Raw genomic sequence first — 20000 nt, forward strand, 5'->3', positions numbered from 1 at the left:
TTTCAATCCGTCTACCATTCAATTCATCAAATATACACATTGGGGACGGGATCGTCGATAACACAAGCAGACCATCCTGTCTCCTCCACAAAGTGGTAGACCTCCGACGTGATCTTTTCAAGAATGGTGACCTAACGAACATTTCTCATAAAAGCTTAATCTACATTCCAAAAACATTTTAAAATGTTCTCACTGTCGCAAATGAAGAACATACCGATATATATTTAAATAATCAGCGAAATATACATACAAAAAAGAAAAAAAAACGCATTTAAAAAAAGGAGATAAACACTTTTTCGTCGCATTTTTAACTTTACATCCAACACACGTGGGTCAATGACCTATTGTCCGCCATCTTTATTTTATAACTAAAATGTAAACAAATCGCCCTGGAAAGAAAGAAAAAAAAATTTCCGTCGCATTCTAAATAATTATAATAAAAAAAGAATAATAAGTTTTATCTATATTGACGCACATATAAAAAATATAGACATTTTATTCTCTTCACATTTTCATTACGAAGCGTATCTTTGAACAACGATGTCCGTTAAAAGCTTCGACAATACCAACGGACTACTATCTTCAAGAACATTTCGATTTTTATCGCGAGCGATGCACTTCGTCGTTATAATCGAAACAGGAAAATAATTTTAATTACGTCCCGAATACAGCGAGCGCTCTGAAATATTCTTAGAAGTTCTTTTCTCATCATTTAACTCAAACCGTCTTAACCGAAGCAAAATAAGACTTCGTGATCCTGAAAGGACAATTTTTTCCTGTTGCATTCCTTCTTATAAACCAGTTTGTTCAACTAATCGATTTTCTGAGGATCAGTTCTTGTTTACCTCAGTCGGGAAACACTTCGCACGAACAAGACATGATTACGCACGTGTTGAACGAGCATCTGCAACGAACGAACGTCAAAACTCCAGCGACATACATCCACTGCTACAACGAACGAAAATAACTTCTTTATTTGAACGAGAATAATCCTAACAACTTTAATAGCAAGGTCAACGTGATTTCAACGCCGACATTATATATGAATTTTGCTGTGGATGACGAAGTCTAAAAAACATTCGATCACGCACACGTTTTATATATGGATTTTGCTGTGGACGACGAAGCATCAAACATTCCGTCACACACGCGTTTTAGCTACGTATCAAAACTTTAAACTTACTTCATTATATCTAAATATTTTTTTTACCATGTGCCAATGTAAAAATATTTTTCAGCTTTCAATTTAATCATGGAGAACGTGTGGCAAAACTCAAATAGCAACTCTCACGCTATTTCAACCCTCGTTTTCCACAATTATGGAAAGGAAAAAGCGACAACATGTAAATTCATGTAAATAAATTGCATTACTTCGCTGGTATATACCGGTATGTTTTCGTCATCATTATGTGACTTTTTGCTTTTCAATCCTTCTACCATTCAATATATTCACCATACACATTGGGGACAGGATCGTCTATCACATAAACAGACCATCCTCTCCCCTCCACAGAAGTGCACCGGGAATTATGCAAACAACTGCATCTTGAACAAAGAATACAAGAGTGCACTACTACGGTTGGCTCTTAGGTCAAGATTGAATGGGAGAAACAAAATATCCGTAGTAAACACGTAGCTAGTAGTTCCATTTCGATATGGAGCGGGTATTATTGAATGAAAGAAAATGAGTTAAAAATATGGACAGGAAGACAAGGAAAACAATAACAATGTATGAAGCTCTTCACTAAAAGAGTGATGTCGATAAAAAAGAAAAAAGGGAGAACGATGACAAATAGGTGTAGAACGATGTGTAAAAGAAGAAAAAATAGTCTGAAAGTTTACGTCTCCAGCTGCAAGGAAAAGTTTATAAAAGGTGTGACAAAATTTGAAACCTTGCAAAGGAGTGAACTAGTAAGAAGCAAAACATTTAAGGCAATAAATGAACAAAAAATGAAAGACAAATGGATTGAGAATAAAATGCATGACCAGTTCAGTAGAGATTTATTTAGAGGAAACAAAGGAAAAACCAGGTGATGGTTGTGAAAATGTAACTTGAAGGTTGGGACAGAAGCCCTAATATGTGCCATGCTAAAAGTCCTCCATGTCGACTGTTTGTGCAGAAAGGTCAGAATGTACAACACCTCGTCAGCAGTTAGCTGGAAAGGAATACAAGAGACGGCATGACAATATTGCGAGAAAGGTCCATTGGGATATATGCAAGAAAAGAATGTTGAAATGCAGTGGCAGTGAAAAATGGTATGAGTATGTTGCAAAAGGGGTGATGGAGAGTGATTATGTGAAAATATTATGGGATATAAATATCCAATATGAAAATTTGAATGAAGCAAGGAGACCAGATTTAATCCTGTTAGAAAAGGCAATAATGATTTATATAGTAGTGCCAGATGATGTAAACGTGGGAGAAAAAGAAAATGAGAAAATCGAAAAATACTAACACTTGAAAAGGGAGACAAAAAGATTATAAAATTTGAAGAAAGTTGTACCTATTGTGATGGGAGCTCTGGGGAGTGTAGCAAAACGATTTAACAAGTGGATTAAGAAAATTAGGACAATTGCAATGCTGGAGTACTTCAAAAGACTACTTTGTTGAGAAACGCTAGAATGTTGCGGAAAGTGCTGGTAGACTGAGAAAAGGAGATGATGATGATGATGATGATGATGATGATGATGATGATGATAATAATAATAATAATCTTGTCAAATTCATCATCCTATTTTCTGATATTCCGCTGAAACATTTTTTTATGTTTTTCAATTCTAACATTTTATTGAAGAGATGTTCACCGAACAAGATGTTTGCCCTGGGAGTCATTTTTCAAATTTATATTCAATTTTATTTATAGTTGTGATATATATTGTGAATAAACCCACATATCATTCAGTTTACTTTACTGAAAAAATACATTTAAAAGACTTTGGACTGACAATTCTCTATCAGAGTAAGGTCACTTGACACGACCGAAATACCGGTTAATTTAGAAATAGGAATCTGTTATTACGCATACCAGTTTGTTTTCATGCTTACCATTATTTTATATGCAAATATTCCAATAATGAACGTAATATGAACGTTAAAGTATCCAATTCACACGATTTTTATAGTCTAGGGAACCGAGCGTTCAACCCACAGAAAGAATCAACAGCAGTGAATACAAGGTAAAAGAAAAAACTTTCCCTGGACAAATAATATGCTTGAAAAAGTCGGAGAGCACATCGGTTGTTTATTTGTTTCACAAAATATCAACTTTTTGGATTATTTAATCCGTTATTTTAATAAAAGTTATCATACTTCTAGTTCTTTGTATCTTCAAATACTTATTTTTGCTGTTTGGTAGAGGAAAATTCTTGTTTTCGCCTTTACTGAATATGGTTGGGGTTTGTAAAGAAAAGGAAAAAACAATAGCATCAATTTTTGAACAAAAAATGTTTAGTCGGAGCATCGTATATAAAATTAATAACAACGTTGATAAGGAAATAGTAAAAAAAAATCATCGTGAAATTTCGAAAAAAAATGCAATAAAAATATCTTATTCTCTTGATTTACAGGAAAATATTTGTTTATTGATGGTTTAAAGGAAGCAAAAAAGCCATCTCATTTATTTGATTTTTTGAGAAAAGCTAACGTCGAATTTCCAACAATCGTTCCAAATAACGCATCTGAATTTTGTATTTCATTCTGGTATTCGATGTTCGGCAAAGACGTGAAGACCTTGAAGTTCTATGTGCACGTAAGTTGATATTTTACTTCATTTTAGATAATTTTACTTCATTTTACTTCATTTTACTTCATTTTAGATCATTTTACTTCATTTTACTTCATTTAGATCATTTTACTTCATTAAACTTCATTTTAGATCATTTTACTTCATTTTACTTCATTTAATTTTATTTTAGATCATTTTACTTCATTTTACTTCATTTAACTTCATTTTAGATAACTTTAGATCATTTTACTTCATTTTAGATCATTTTACTTCATTTTACTTCATTTTAGATCTTTTTACTTCATTTTAGATCATTATACTTCATTTAACTTCATTTTAGACAATTTTATTCATTTTACTTCATTTTAGATCATTTCAGATCAGTTTACTTCATTTTAGATAATTTTACTTCATTTTAGATAATTTTACTTCATTTTAGATCCGGTTCAAACGAAAGTTATGTTGGTTTCTAAAGATTAAATATTTTTAATGCGATATCAAACATATTTAATCACTCGACATAACTGTGCAGTTCTTACCTTTTATTCAAGTCCACGAAAGAGAATGTTTACTTTCTTATTTCTTAGCTCTACTGTGTGTACATCCATGCAATGTTTGAAGACTCGAATATGGTTAAGTAAAGATTTCCATCTCGTAAATTGATTTTGTATTTATTATATATTGGATCATATAATAATGATTTAAAAAGTTTAGAAACAAGGCGACTCGTGCGCCACCACCGAGAACAGAAACCAAAACGTTTAGCTTACGATTTACTTTTTCTTTTGACGTTAATGCCTGAGCTATGGAGACAAGTTTACTGCAAGGCTAAACATTAAGATATGAACCAAACTCTATTATATTACGCATGCATATTCGGAATGCCATCGTTCGACCTTCACTAGGCAAATTCCATTTCTTTAATTTTCACTCTTTTGTATCGAATTTCCCCGGCTAAAATCCAAATATAAAATTTCGTTTGGGTTCGAATATCCTATATATAGAACGTGGGTGAAGCATGTTATTTTGTCCGAAAATGTGTACACACACACACACACACACACACACACACACACACACACACACACACACACACACACACACACACACACACTTTCACTTTTATAGGTATATAGATTATTATTATTATGTGTGTGTGTGTGTGTGTGTGTGTGTGTACAGTAGAACCCCGGGACATGACATTAAAAATTAGTAACAAAATACAGTACAGTATATAATACACATGCATATAATCAAATAAGATTATAAATAAAACTATAAGGCGGGCAAATACCGTAAGCAAGGGCCGGAAAAACATCGTATTCCACATCGAAACCTAAGAATAACCGTATCCTAGGGCCACCGTATCTCGGAGTTCTACTGTATGTATATGTGCTATATACATATATATATATATATATATATATATATATATATATATATATATATATTAATGAAAACAAAGGGATGTAGTGTTTACCTGATATACGCTATGGTAAACTTCAAACTAATATAAATAACAGTATTTATATATAGAAAATTTAATCTCAACCGAATTAAAAAAGGTCAACACGCAATAAAGAGTAGAGCTTATTATAAGAGAAAGAAAATTAAAACTGTAAGTTGAACTTTACAATCCAAATTTATTGTTCGACTGAATACTCCAAAAAACAATTTACAAAGTTCTTATTCCGCGGAGTTTCAAAGAATGCTATTCTTATTATTATTCTTAGCAGAGGACATAAAGAAATCAGCAAATTATATTTGTAGCAATGCTAGAAGTTGCTAGTTAAGGCATTAAGTGAAATCTCAATTTATTGTAGTTATAAATTGCCAAATAAAAACTTAAAAAAAAATAAACAAATGTTGGATATGTAAAAAACTAATATAAAAACAAACCGCTTAATATTTCAGCTTGAATAAAACTCCTCTCAAGTTGATTCAAAATGCAAAATAGTTCTTTAGATAGAATGTATTCCAAAATAAGTTCAGCGTGGCAATGCATATAATCCGATTGGAAAGTTTTCAAAAAAGTTGAAATAATGAAAATTGTTTCTTTTTTTCCGGACAGTGCAGTAGTCCAAAGAGAGGTCTGTCCCTAGTCAAATGGGATCTAATAGTAAAAGAGAGAAATCCAATATGACAACCTTTATCATCGGCTTACTTAGAAAAAGTGATTTCAAGTGAGGAAAAAAATTCGTCCATGAAAGCTAGTATTACTCCGACCGGACAGTCTAGACAGAATGAAACAGACCTTTCTATAAAGTGTTAAATTCGATGTCATTTTTAACAGAAATTGCAGGAGTGATGATTATGATGTTTTAAGTGTTGCAAAATCATAGCTTATTAAGGCTGTCAAAAAGACATGATGATGATAAAGATGACAAAATAATAATAATAATAATAATAATAATAATAATAATAGGAATTTAGTAATTATAGTAACAAATTTAGTAATAAGTATAAACATTTTTTAGTAATAATAATAAAACAAAATTATATATATATTATATAAAAACACAAGATGTCGATGATAATAATAATATTTATAATAGCAGCAACAGAGATAGTAACACGAATGATTATGTCAATCATATACCGATATTGATAAAAGTAAATATAAAGATATATACGAATATACACACACACACACACACACACATATATATATACATACACATACACATACTTACACATATATGCATAACATACATACACGTACTTACCCACATTTATACATACATAAGTACACACATAAACATACAAGTACATATATATATATATATATATATATATATATATATATAACGCACAAAACACATCTACATAGACATATGAAACATAAAAATAAATAAATAAAATAAAAACCTTCACATACATATATACACATATATATACAAATAGATACACATACATAGACACACATAAGGACAATTATATTCACATATACAAATCATAACAAATGCTAAAACTGCTACCACCCCTACCACCACAATATATATATATATATATGTATGTATGTATGTATATATATATATATATATATATATATATATATATATATATATATATATATATATATAAACATGTAATTCTTTGTTTGTTACAAGTGAATAAAAACATATTTCTACGTTACCAATTTATTTGAAATTTTCAGACAACCCATCTTTAGAGTCGAGGGATGTTTTTATGTTATTAAAATAAATTTACCTCGCGAATTATTAAAATATTAAATAAAATAAATATATATATTTTTAACCGTTAGTGCGAACCTGCTTTGTTGATAAAACTGAACTTCCGGTTCGATTCATTTCACAGCCACGAATTGACGAAAAAGAAGTAGATTTTATTTTCTGTTTACTCGATGAGTAAAAAAAAAAAACAAAGAAAAACATAATTCATTTGTTTATCTTCCAAATTTTTTATTATATAAGGCCAAAAAAAAGTTTGTCGCTTGCTTTTTGAGTTTTTTTTTGTTTTTCGATATAAGATTGGTTGGTAAAAGTTAAATAATATTTGGTGCAAAGAGTGGTTCGCGCTATTTTTCAAATCGTATTTCCAGGTTTTATTAAAGTAGTTTTATTATATGTTTTTTAATTCAATTGTAAGGTTAAAATACACCCTCCCCTCCTCATGTTAAGAATGGCTTTTTAAATATTAACGTTATTATTACAACACGGATCACTCTCTGCATGAGTACTGTATTTTCACCTAACAATTTAATAAACAAAACATGGTACTTATGCAGAGAAAGTACCATAATAATATAATAATAGAATAATAACGTTAATTAGAAAGCCATTCTATGGGGAGGACGTTTTGTTACTATTCTATACTTTCACCTAACAATTCAATAAACAAAACATGGTACTTATGCAGAGAAGGTACCGTGCTGAAATAACACTATTAAGAAAGCCATTCTTAACATGGGAAAGGGAGAGTGTTCTGTAACTATTTTATATTTTCACCTAACAATTTAATAAACAAAAGATAGTACTTATGCAGAGAAGGTACCGTGCTGAAATAATACCGTTATTTAGAAAGCTATTCTTAACATGGGGAGGGAGCTTTGCATCTATTCTATACTTTCACCTAAAATTTAATAAACAAAAATAGATAGTACGTATGCATAGAAAATACTGTGCTGAAATAATGTTATTTAGAAAGACATTCTTAACATGGGGATGGTATTTTGTAACTATTCTGTCCTTTCACCTAACAATTTAAAAACAAAACATGGTACTTATGCAGAGAAGCTACCCCGCTGAAATAATGACATTATTATTTAGAAAGCCATTCTTAACATGGGGATAGGGGTGTTTTGTAACTATTCTGGACTTTCACCTAACAATTTAATAAACAAAAGTTAAACTTAAGCAGACAAGGAACAGTACTGAATCATTAACATTATTTAGAAAGCCATTTTTAACATGGGGAGGGAGGATGTTTTCTAACTATTCTGTACTTTCGGTGCTGATGCAGAGAGTGATCTGAGCTATTTTTTAAATCGCATTTCCACGTTTAATTAAAGTTTTATGATATGTTTTTTATTCAATTGTAAGGTTAAAGTACAGAATAGGTACAAAACCCCCTCCCCATGTTTAGAATGGCTTTTTAAATAATAACATTATTATTTCAGCACTGATCACTCTCTGCATGAATACCGATTAACGTTTTGTTCTTTGCATTTTTACCGTATTTTTTTTCAAGAAAACCTTTTTTAACAAAGATTGAAAGTGCACGTTTTTTCTTTTTTTTCTTTTTTTTTACAGAAGTTGTTTTTATATAAGAAAATATGAATGCTTATAAAGAAATTGGGTACTCGTGCACTTATTGATCCGTGCTGAAATAATAACGTTATTATTTAAAAAGCCATTCTTAACATTGGGAGAAGAGGGTGTTTTGTACCTATTCTGTACTTTAACCTTACAATTGAATGAAAAAAAAAGGTAAATTTTTAGATTAGGCCCACCTCCACAATTTTCTTTTAAATGACGACTTTTGTAGGTTTTCGACTATGCTGAATGCGAAAATCGCATTGAAATTTTGCAGAAATAAGTAGTTATCGAGATATTAAAAATTTGTATAATGCATTGTAATCTCTGGCAGCCGTCTTTTTTACACGCTTGCGCGCGTCATAAACAAATCTATGCGCGTAACAAAGATGGCCGCCAAAAATACAATGCATAAAACAACTATCTATATCTCGATAACTACTTATTTCCGCAAAATTTCAATGCGATTTCTGTATTCAGCATAGTCGGAAACCTTTAAAAGTCGTCATTTAAAAGAAAATTGTGGAGGTGGACCTAATCTAAAAAAAATACCAAAAAAACATAAAACTTTAATTAAGCTTGGAAATACGATTTAAAAAAAATAGCGCGGATCAGTAAGTGCATTAGCACCCATTAATCGACTCACGTGACCTTATTAACAAATATTATCAAAGGCAAGATATGTTACTTTATTACCGAAATGGATAATTTTTTTTGTTTTTTTAATGCAAAATTTTTATTCGGCTCAAAAAACACAGCGTTTACTGTTATATTTGAAAATTACAAATGGCGACAGACTGTGTTAACACATTAGGTTTGGGAAAATGAGTTAAAACTAAAAAAAACTATACAAAATACTGTTAAAAACCACTGAATACATGTCTGCCTATGTCACAGTAACATATATTGAGTGAGTTCCTGACAGTATTTTGTATAGTTTTTAAGTTTTAACTCATTTTCCCAAAGTTAATGTGTTCAACAGTCTGCAACCATTTGTATTTTTCAAATATACAGATAAACACTACATTTTTTCAAACCGATTAAACATTTTACACTAAATAAAAACACTAAAATCTTATCCAGTTAGGTAGAAAAGTAACTTATCTTGCCTTTGATAACATTTATTTGTTATATTTATTTTTCAACAACTTTTTCAATTCTGTGTTTAGTAATACAACCCCGTTTTATTTACTATAACGTTTAGTCAGCTCGAAGAACAGTGTTTATCAGTGTATTTGAAAAATACAAACGGTGATGGACACTGTTGATGATGTTAAGTTTGAGAAAATGATTTAAAACTAAAAAACTATACAAAATGCTATCAGAAACCCACCGAATATGTCAGCCTATGTCACAATAACATATAATCAGTAGGTGTCTGACATTGTTTTGTATAGTTTTTAACTGATTTTCCCAAACTTAACGTATTCAACAGAGTCCGCGACCATTCGTCTTTTTCAAATACATAAACACTGCGTTTTTGCGCCGATTAAACATTTTACACTAAATAAAAACACTAAAATCTTATCCAGTTAGGTAGAAAAGTAACTTATCTTGCCTTTGATAACATTTATTTGTTATATTTATTTTTCAACAACTTTTTCGTTTCTGTGTTTAGTAATACAAACCCGTTTTATTTACTATAACGTTTAGTCAGCTCGAAGAACAGTGTTTATCAGTGTATTTGAAAAATTCAAACGGTGATGGACACTGTTGATGATGTTAAGTTTGAGAAAATGATTTAAAACTAAAAAACTATACAAGATGCTATCAGAAACCCACCGAATATGTCAGCCTATGTCACAATAACATATAATCAGTAGGTGTCTGACATTGTTTTGTATAGTTTTTAACTGATTTTCCCAAACTTAACGTATTCAACAGAGTCCGCGACCATTCGTCTTTTTCAAATACATAAACACTGCGTTTTTGAGCCGATTAAACATTTTACACTAAATAAAAACACTAAAAAATTATCCAGTTAGATAGAAACGTAATTTACCTTATCTTTGCTTTCATTTATTCGTTTTTGAACAACTTTTTCGAATCTGTATGTATAATAACACCCCTCCCCTTTCCCAAATATTAATTAAAAACTCACATTTTTGAATACAATAAAAAAGAAAACTATTTAGCGTTTCAATGGTTTAGCAACTTTCGGCTTAATCCACTGAATGTTGGTCGAGCCCAAGCCATGATTGATGGTAACTCCCGAAGATCCGGATCCAATTCTGCAAGAGTACCATATTTTTTTTATTTTACTTTTTGGAGTGGATTGCTGTACTAAGAATATAAGAAACATGGATTTCCTCTTTTTATTAGAATTTTCCATTACACGAAATTAAGCCACAGCAACGCGTGGCAGGGTACAGCTAGTATATATATATATATATATATATATATATATATATATATATATATATATATATATATATGCACATACAGAGAAATATGTATAATTTAGGAGTATTAATTATCTTAATATGTAAAAAGATAAAATGAGATAATAACAGTCGATATTAATATTGATTATTTCTATAATTCAAGATAAAAGCAATAAATTAAGTAAGATGGAATAAGGAGTATTCAATCGAACAATAAATTTTCATTGTAAAGTTCAACTTACAGTTTAAATTTTCTATCTCTTATATAAGATGGTGGGATCCTTCTACCTTCTACCGCTCTAGAAGATATCTCACTACTGATGCAATTCTCTATCTATATAAAAGCCAAGTACGTCCAAGGATGGAATACTGTTGCCATATCTGGGTAGGAGCTGCTAAAAACAGCCTATCCTGCCTTGACAGAGTACAAAATAGACTTCGTGGTTTAGTGGGGGATGCCCTTTTCTCTACCCTGCAACCTCTCTCCCACAGAAGAGACGTTGCGAGCCTATCCTTGTTTTATCGTTATTTCCATGGCAGGTGCTCGTCTGAACATCAATCTCTGGTCCCCCCCTCGCCAATCTTTCACGAAAAACACCCGTCTAGCTGAATCCACTGTGAAAAATTTCCCCCACTCTATATCTGTGCCTAAATCAAAACGCGGATTCCATGAACAAAGCTTCTTTCTTAGAACTGCACGCCTGTGGAACTCTGTTCCGTCTGCCTGTTCCCACCGGACTACAACTTGGATGTCTTCAAGTCCAACGTTAACAAATTCCTAATGAACCGCCCCCTTAATTAAACACTTCATCAAATCTCCACACTAACGTAATGTACTTGCAATAACCCTTATCCCTGAGTGGTTTCCGGGCCTTGATAAGTGGTGATCACTGTGTAAAAAAAAAAAAAATAAAAAAAAAATAAGCTCTACTCGCTATTGCGTATTGAGTTTTTTTTTTTTTTTTTAATTCGGTTGGAATTAAATTTTCTATATATAAATACTGTTATTTATATTGATTTGAAGTTTATCATAGCGTATATCAGGTAAACACTACATCCCTTGGTTTTCATTAATTTATTTGCTCCTTAATAGTTGAGCAGTTTGATCTCATCCAATTATGTTCGACAAAGAATATCTCCCCCTCTCTACAATAAACATCCCCACCCCTTCTAGAAACGCATACATATTTAGATCAGTGAAGGCTTTAAACTCCTTCTTGAAAAATTTAAGATGGAAGGCTTACCATAATGATCTGAATAAGTGCAGGCCCAACACTGATATTACTGATCAAGAACACCCGGAATCTCAAAATGACGAATTGGCGGTAGAGTTTGGTAGAGTTCTCAAATGTCTATTCGTTGAACTTTGACCCCTTAACAGACAAATTTCTGGCCGACAACGGATTACAAAGATTTTCCCAAATCCCAGGACGCTTTATATCAAATTTCGAGTCTGTAGACTGAAAATTGACAGAGTCATTACGTAAGAAAATGTACACAGACACATAGACACACACACAGACATTTTAACTTTTATAGATATATAGATATACTATACTAGCATTCCAGCCCGGCGTTGCCCGGGTGTTTGGATGTGTATGTTGAGCAAAAAAAAAAAAAGTGGTAGTACGAAGGCAGGCTCGAACCCGTACCGCGAAGGAGGAAAAGAACGTGAAAACCCCCTGACGTCTTTGCTGTTACGACTAATGCCAAACCGGAAGTGACGTAGGTTTAAATTAAGGCTAGACAATCGAAAGAAGAGGATGATTTTCAAAAATACCGGCTAAAAAAAGCTAACCCACCTTTTATCCAATTTTTTGATATTTGTCGTATGAAAGGTCGACTTTAAAACAATACTGATCTTGGTAAAATCCGTCGGCTCTGTCGAAAGGTTTAGGCAGACATGAAAACATACATACATACATACATACATACATACATACATATATACATACATTTATATATTTGTAACTAAAAATTCTCGACCAAAACCGATTAAAAAGCTTGCCCTACTTCTGAATACCGTATATGTAAAATTTCAAATGTTTAGACCAGGAATTGTCTGAGTAATTTGGTAGAGACAGCAGAGGTCAATTATTTTTTTTTAATTTTGACCCCTTTTTGACCCCTTAACATTTATTGTTTTGGGCTCAAATCAAGTTATTAAGTTAGATCCATGTCCAGGGAATCTATATCTAAAATTTCAAGTGTTATTGCGTTGGAAAATGTGCACATATACATACACACAAGCACACACACACACACACACACACACACACACACACACACACACACAGACAGACGTTCACTTTTATATATATACTAGCCTTTTAGCCCGGCGTTGCCCGGGTGTTTGGAGGTGTAAGTTGACAAAAAAAAAATAAATAAATAAAAAAGCGGTCATTTTTTTTTTAAATTTGACCCCTATTATGAACCCTTAACATTTATTATTTTTGGCCGAAAACAAATTATTTGGTTAGATCCATGTCCACGGAACCTATACCTAAGATTTCAAGTGTTTAGACCCAAAACTGGCGGAGGAGTTTGGTAGAGTGCTCAAAGGTCAAATCGACGAATTCTGACCCCTTAACAGCCAAATTTCTGGTCGAAAACGGATGACAAAGATTTTCCCACATCTCAGTACCCTGTGTATCAAACTTCGAGTGCGTAAACTTACAATTGACAGAGTTATTGCATAGGGAAACAGTCTGACACATGTAATAATAATAATTTTACTTTTTAAAAATAATTTTATTTAACAGGAAGACGGCATTAACAGATTGCATCCAGTGTTTACAAAAGAAGGTAACCAGGGTCCTGACTGGCAACATTTCCAATACGAACTACCAGAAAGAAGTGCTAAGTTTGCGGTATGGAATTTCAAAATGTAGATTTTTGTTGTTGTTTTTTTAATTTTTTTTGAGGGTGAGGGTATTGTATAATTTTATGAAACGGCCAGTCGATCAGCAGATTATATATATATATATATATATATATATATATATATACTAGACTACCCGTGACCCGTTGGGTCAGTATGTTATATTAGCTATGGAATTCATGTATGAGCGTGACACTTGTGACGTAAAGGAAATAGTTTTTTTGACATAACATAAAAATTTCTATGAAAGTATATTAAAATGAAAAAAGAATATAGATAGATTTCTATGAGTCGTTCTGTTTATTATAATTGATTATTTTTGAAAAAAATATTACAGTTACTGAATTATAAGTGGTTGGGTATATTTATAGGTAAATGTGCACTGAACAGATACTATAATACTTATAGTTAAATTCAAATTTTGATATATCTGCTTTTTTTTACATCGTTCATTTCTGTATTACGTTTAAGTTATTTTAAACCCCACTCTTCCCATGTTAAATAATAATTTCGAAATAATAACGTTAATATTTCAGCGCCCCAATTGTTCTGTTGTTTTTTTTTTTCGTTTAAATTATCCAAATAAACAATTGTTAATACTGTCTGCTTTTTTTTTACATCGTTCATTTCTGTATTACGTTTAAGTTATTTTAAACCCCACTCATCCCATGTTAAATAATAATTTCGAAATAATAACGTTAATATTTCAGTGCGCAGGTCAAAATCTGCAAAAGAAACGATCTGTGTTTATTTGTTTACGTTGTTATGGGTTACTGTTTATGCTCGCATGCGCAACCGGATGTCGTAAACCGGAAAGTGGATTACATACATCGTTGTAAGGTCATTTGAGATTTATAATTATATATATATATATATATATATATATATATATATATATATATATATATATATATATATTAATATAAAATACGTGTTTATATTCATGTGTGTGAGTGTTGCAAGGAACTATATTTATGATTCCCGATTAGGAACGTGAAATCTGATACATTTACATATGAAAATTGTCTTTAATAAAAGGCCCAGTCGTTACGAAGTGTTTTTAGCCTGTTTTGGGCGGATATTCCAACAAGGACCACTAAAGCATTATAACGAAAAATACGGGATGTCAATCTATTTATAAAAGTTAAAGTGTCTGTGTGTCTGTGTGTCTGTGCGTCTGCCTGTGTACATTTCTCTCCGCAATAACTCAATTTTCAGTCTACAGATTCGAAATTTGATATACAGGGTACTGAGATTTGAGAAAATCCTTGTAACTCGTTTTTGGCCAGAAATTTGGCTGTTATGGGGTCAAAGTTCAACGATTTGACGTTTGAGAACTCTACCAAACTCCTCCGCCAATTTTGGGTCTAAACACTTGAAATTTTAGATATAGGCTCCTTGGACATGGATCTAACTTAATAACTTAATGTGAGCCCAAAACAATAATTGTTAAGGGGTCATAATTGGGGTCAAGTTTAAAAAAAATTGACACGTGCGGTCTCTATCAAATTACTCAGACAATTTCTGGTCTAAACATTTGAAATTTTACATAAAGGGTATTCAGAGATAGGGCGGGTGTTTTGAGGTGTGTGCTGAGCAATAAAAGAAAAAACTTTGATCCGTATTATGACCCCTTAACATTTATTATTTTCGGCTCAAATCAAGTTATTGAGTTACATCCATGTCCAAGGAACCTATATCTAAAATTTCAAGTGTTTCGACCCAAAATTGTCGGAGGAGTTTAGTAGAGTTCTCAAAGATCAAATTGTTGAAATTTTACCCTTTAATAGCCAAATTTCTGGCCGCAAACCGATCACATAGATTTTCCCAAATCTCACTACCCTGAATATGAAATATGTGTTTTAAACATTTTCAACTACCGTGGAATTTCCACGAGTTCTGCTAATTATTATAAATAGCTATTATATATATTATTTGACTTTATTTTTATTCTATTATTACTATAAAATACATGTTTATATTTTCCTTCGCCTGCCTCATTTAATATGGGTAAAATGTAAATTTCTTTTAAACAGCATGAAGAAACCTATCATAGATATATTTTTTAGTATATTTTTCGAAATTTTATTCTAAAACATATCTATAATATTTGAAAGGAAAAGTTTTTTTTAATCTATATATTTTATATCTTTTAATTTTAATTTTTTTCGGTCTTAAACGGATTTTTTTATCGTAACTTCTAAGTAATCTAAGGGAGATAATTTTGTAAAGGTTTGAAGGCGAATTCGAATTGATAATACTTATTTTTATTATTATTCTTACTAAACGTTATTCTACTTTAATATTTTAATATGTACTATATAATACATGCTTATATTTTGCTTCGCTCGCCTTATTTAATATGGTTAACGTATAAATTTCATTTAAATAGCCTGAAGAAACCTATTATATATAAATCTTAATCATTTTCCTCGAAATTTTATTCTAAAAAACTAATCTATCGAATTGGACAATTTTTTTAAATTTAAAAACAAAATTAAATTAAAATAAATATAAACTCTAAATTTAAATTAAAATTATAATTAAATTTAAATTAGTGTTTAAATTTAAATCAATTTCTATTTCCAATTTAAAAATTTATATTTAAAAAATTATTTTTAAAATTATATTTTAAATCTTGGCATTGTCTTTGTTTTTTCTGTGGGAATGTTTATCTAGCCTAAGGAAATAGTACACTATACTAAAATCTTATAACCATATTCTTCTTTTTTATACAATATAATAATTTCCAAATAAAAAAATATAAAAATACAAAATAAAAATACAAAATTAAAGATAAAATAAATATAAAAATAAAAATATTAAAAATTAAAATTTAAAAAATAAACATAAAAATTAAAAAAACAAATAAAAAATATATTTTGTCTTTTTTACCGTCCCAGTTTATACAGAGTGCTCTCTGTCTATGTAAACAACATTTCAGGCATTTGCTTTGCACATTTAAACAGCGTTTTCCAGGAGCAGGAATTAACTGTTGTTTAAATGTGCGGAGCGAATGCCTGAAATGTTGTATATTCTAATTCCGGTTATAAAACAGATAATCATTGGTTGAAGAGAGCTTGATATAGGTATAAAAAACGATCCCTTATTATTAGGTTTGAAACCGACAGTACCGATAACTTGTCTCATATAAACTTTCTGCAAATAAAGATAGAAATAATACGCTCTTATTTTCGAAATTTTCCTATGTAATAGAGCATTCTACTGGAATCTTCCCCCCCCCCAATATATATATATATATATATATATATGAGAGAGAGAGAGAAAGAGAGAGAGAGAGCACCATCAGAATCAACATACTTTCATCAACGCAAAACAATTGTATTAATGTCAGTAACGTAAAAATCTTGCGTTCTGATGGCGATGAAATTGCTGAAAGCGTTTTTGATACGTTTAGGTTTTTGAAGCATTCCTAACGCAGACAGTTATCGAAATGCTTAAAAAGTGGTAGTCGGTAGGGGATATATCTGGAGAGTATGGTAGATGAGGCAGAGTTTCGTAGACCAATTTTTTAAGCTTCTAAAGGTCGGTTTAGCAACGTGCGATCGGGTATTGTCGTAGAAAAGGGAATTGGTCCTTTTCTGTTGATTAATGCTAGATATTGTTGTCGAAGTTTCTGGTGCATTTCATTCATTTGTTGATAGTACTTCACCACCTTAATGGTTTCACCTGCATTCAAAAAATTGTAATGGATGATTTTGGTCACAGCCCACCAAAAAGTCAGCATGACTTTCATTTGATGCAACTCTGGCTTTGGGAAGTGTTATGGAGCTTCGTCGGCGTCTAACCATTGAGCTGGGCGGTTGTCGACATGGTCGAGAAACGGGTCGTTCTTGTTGCGTAAAAGTAACGACGTTTTTGTTGTTGTCGTTCAATTCGTGAGGCACTCATTTATCAAGTTTTTTTTTTGTATTTTCAATCAATCTCAAGTTATTGGAAATCGTCGTATATGTTATGTTTAATTCAGAAAAAAGGTCTCGAACAGTTGTGCGTGCGTTGGCTTCGACTATGGCTTTTAATTGATCGTTGTCAACATCCGATGGCCGACCACTACGTTCATCACCACGAAATTTCTTAAACCACCATTGTGTTGTGCGTTCAGTTGTGGTTCCTGCACTAAACGCTTCGTCGATATCGCGAGTTGTTTCAGCAGCTGTTCGGCCTAGCTTGAATTGAAATAAGAAAATTGTGCGAATTTGCCTTTTCCATCTTGTCGTTAACGTTCTGAAAGGAAGACATAATTGTTTTAAAATGATTGTAATTTCAACGATTGAATAGAGCAAAAACAAAAAAACGCTCTTTAAAATGATATATAAAGTGAAGGTATCATAACGAAAACTTATTTGAAAATACATCATTTGTAATCAAAGTTAAAATTTCCGCAAAAAGCTTTTTCATCAAGCTAATATATATATATATATATATATATATATATATATATATATATATATATATATATATATATATATAGCAGGGAAACCCGACATCGCTCGGGATTGAATGAGGATCACCGCACGTTAAACCCTCTCAATACACTTATTGTCATCGAAATCGGTAAAGGGCCTATATATCAATCAAATCAGTCGATTGCCTGCTCTAGTTAGGAACCTACCAGAAGGCACTAGAAGGAAGCCTCACAAGCCTGGTCGCAGTGACTTAGTCCACATTCATTGCACTTTAAAGGATCTACTGTTGATTTTATTAAATTATTTTCATATAATGTCTTGAATTAATATATAAAATTCAAAAGTCAAGAACAATGATTCAAATGTGCTCTAAACATTCATTTCGAACGTACCCGTCTTATCAAAGAACTTACTCACTTTTCTATACAACTTTAACGTAAAATAAGCACCTACATTCTGGCCACCTAGTGATATGTTTTTGCTTTAAATTTGATGCAAACAAGTAGTTTTTAGAATATTAAGCAATGTAATTCCTTATGTTATCAGTGGTTGCCATTTCTGTACGAGCAAGGGCGCTCATATTTTTGACGTGTACATAAATAGCTACCACTGATAACATAAAAAATTAGATTGATTAAATTGCAGAAAACTACTTGTTTGCGGCAATTTTAATTGCGATATTCATTTTCAGCATACCCGAAAAATTTTAAAAGCCGTAATTTTAAAGGTGATTGTTTACCCTCCCCCCCAAAGCTTTCAAGCAGCCTAAAAGCAAACAAACAAAAAATTATCCCCAGGTGGCCAGAAAATGGGTGTTTATCTTATGTTGAATTTATATAGGAAAGTAATCTTCAATTTTTGAAAAAGTAATTTCTTTATATCATGAAAACTATTTCTCGGTGCCACTTTTTTTTTTAATTCGTTTTCAGCACCCCCGAAAACCTTTAAAAGTTGACATTATAAAAGTTTTTTGGAGCTGGAAAGAATCTTGACATTAATCAAAAAGTTCTATTTATATTTCTTAAAATTAAAAAAAATACATAAATATATAATGTTTAAAATAAATAAAAAGTGTTTATTATTAAAAAAAAAAAAAACGTTCCGTTTATATTGTTTATTTTTGAAAAAAAAAAAAAAAAAGAAGAAGTCCCGCTTATTTAAAATTGTTAACTTCTGAAATACCAACATTATTATTTACATCTTGTGATTTGGGGAATTTGTCTCATTTTATGTGATATAGCGATTGATAGTATTTTGCCACTCAATCTCCAATCTTCCGAAAGCCGTTCAGATTTTTTATTTGTAATGCAAAAATTCTAAAAAAATATTTTCGGTTTTATTTATTTATTTATTTATTTATATTGTTAGGTGCGTAGAAAAATAAATAATATAAGAAAGAATACGATCTCGTAAATTGTCAATTTGAGAAGAAAAAAACTTTAATGTTTTTTTACGCATGCGCAGAATTTTTTAAAACTGAAACACTAGCATGGGTGCCCAGCGTTTCCAGGTGTTTGTAGGACCAAGTGGTAGTAGGAAGGCAGGCTCGAACCCGTACCGCAAAGGAGCAAAAGAATAGAAAAAAACGTGACGTCTTTGCTGTTACGACCACCACCAAACCAGAAGTGACTTATGTTTAAATTAAGGCTAGACAATGGAAAGGAGACGATGACTTTAAAAAATATCGGTGAAAATAGCGATCCCTCCCTGTAGAAAAGTGCCCAGTTGAGAGTAAAGAAATTAATGTTTTTAGCCAATTTTTCGGCATTTGTCGATTGAAGGGTCGAGCCTCAAAACGATACTAATCT

The 20000-nt window shown here is 31.4% G+C and overlaps 1 protein-coding gene across 3 annotated transcripts in view; it reads left to right on the forward strand.

The window, feature by feature from the left end:
- Positions 1–20000, forward strand: part of LOC145263321 (enteropeptidase-like) — a 40716-nt gene that overhangs the window by 11358 nt on the left and 9358 nt on the right. For 2 of the 3 annotated variants that reach the window (XM_080120393.1, XM_080120390.1), the window contains exons 3-4: positions 3568–3749; positions 13647–13754. In XM_080120393.1, coding sequence (XP_079976519.1) covers positions 3568–3749; positions 13647–13754 — 290 coding nt within the window. The remainder of the gene's footprint in view (positions 1–3567; positions 3750–13646; positions 13755–20000) is intronic. The other variant, XM_080120391.1, reaches the window with a different exon arrangement.

This window comes from Euprymna scolopes, chromosome 3 (genome assembly GCF_053919585.1).
Source record: "Euprymna scolopes isolate OS-2025 chromosome 3, ASM5391958v1, whole genome shotgun sequence".
Taxonomy (NCBI): domain Eukaryota; kingdom Metazoa; phylum Mollusca; class Cephalopoda; order Sepiida; family Sepiolidae; genus Euprymna; species Euprymna scolopes.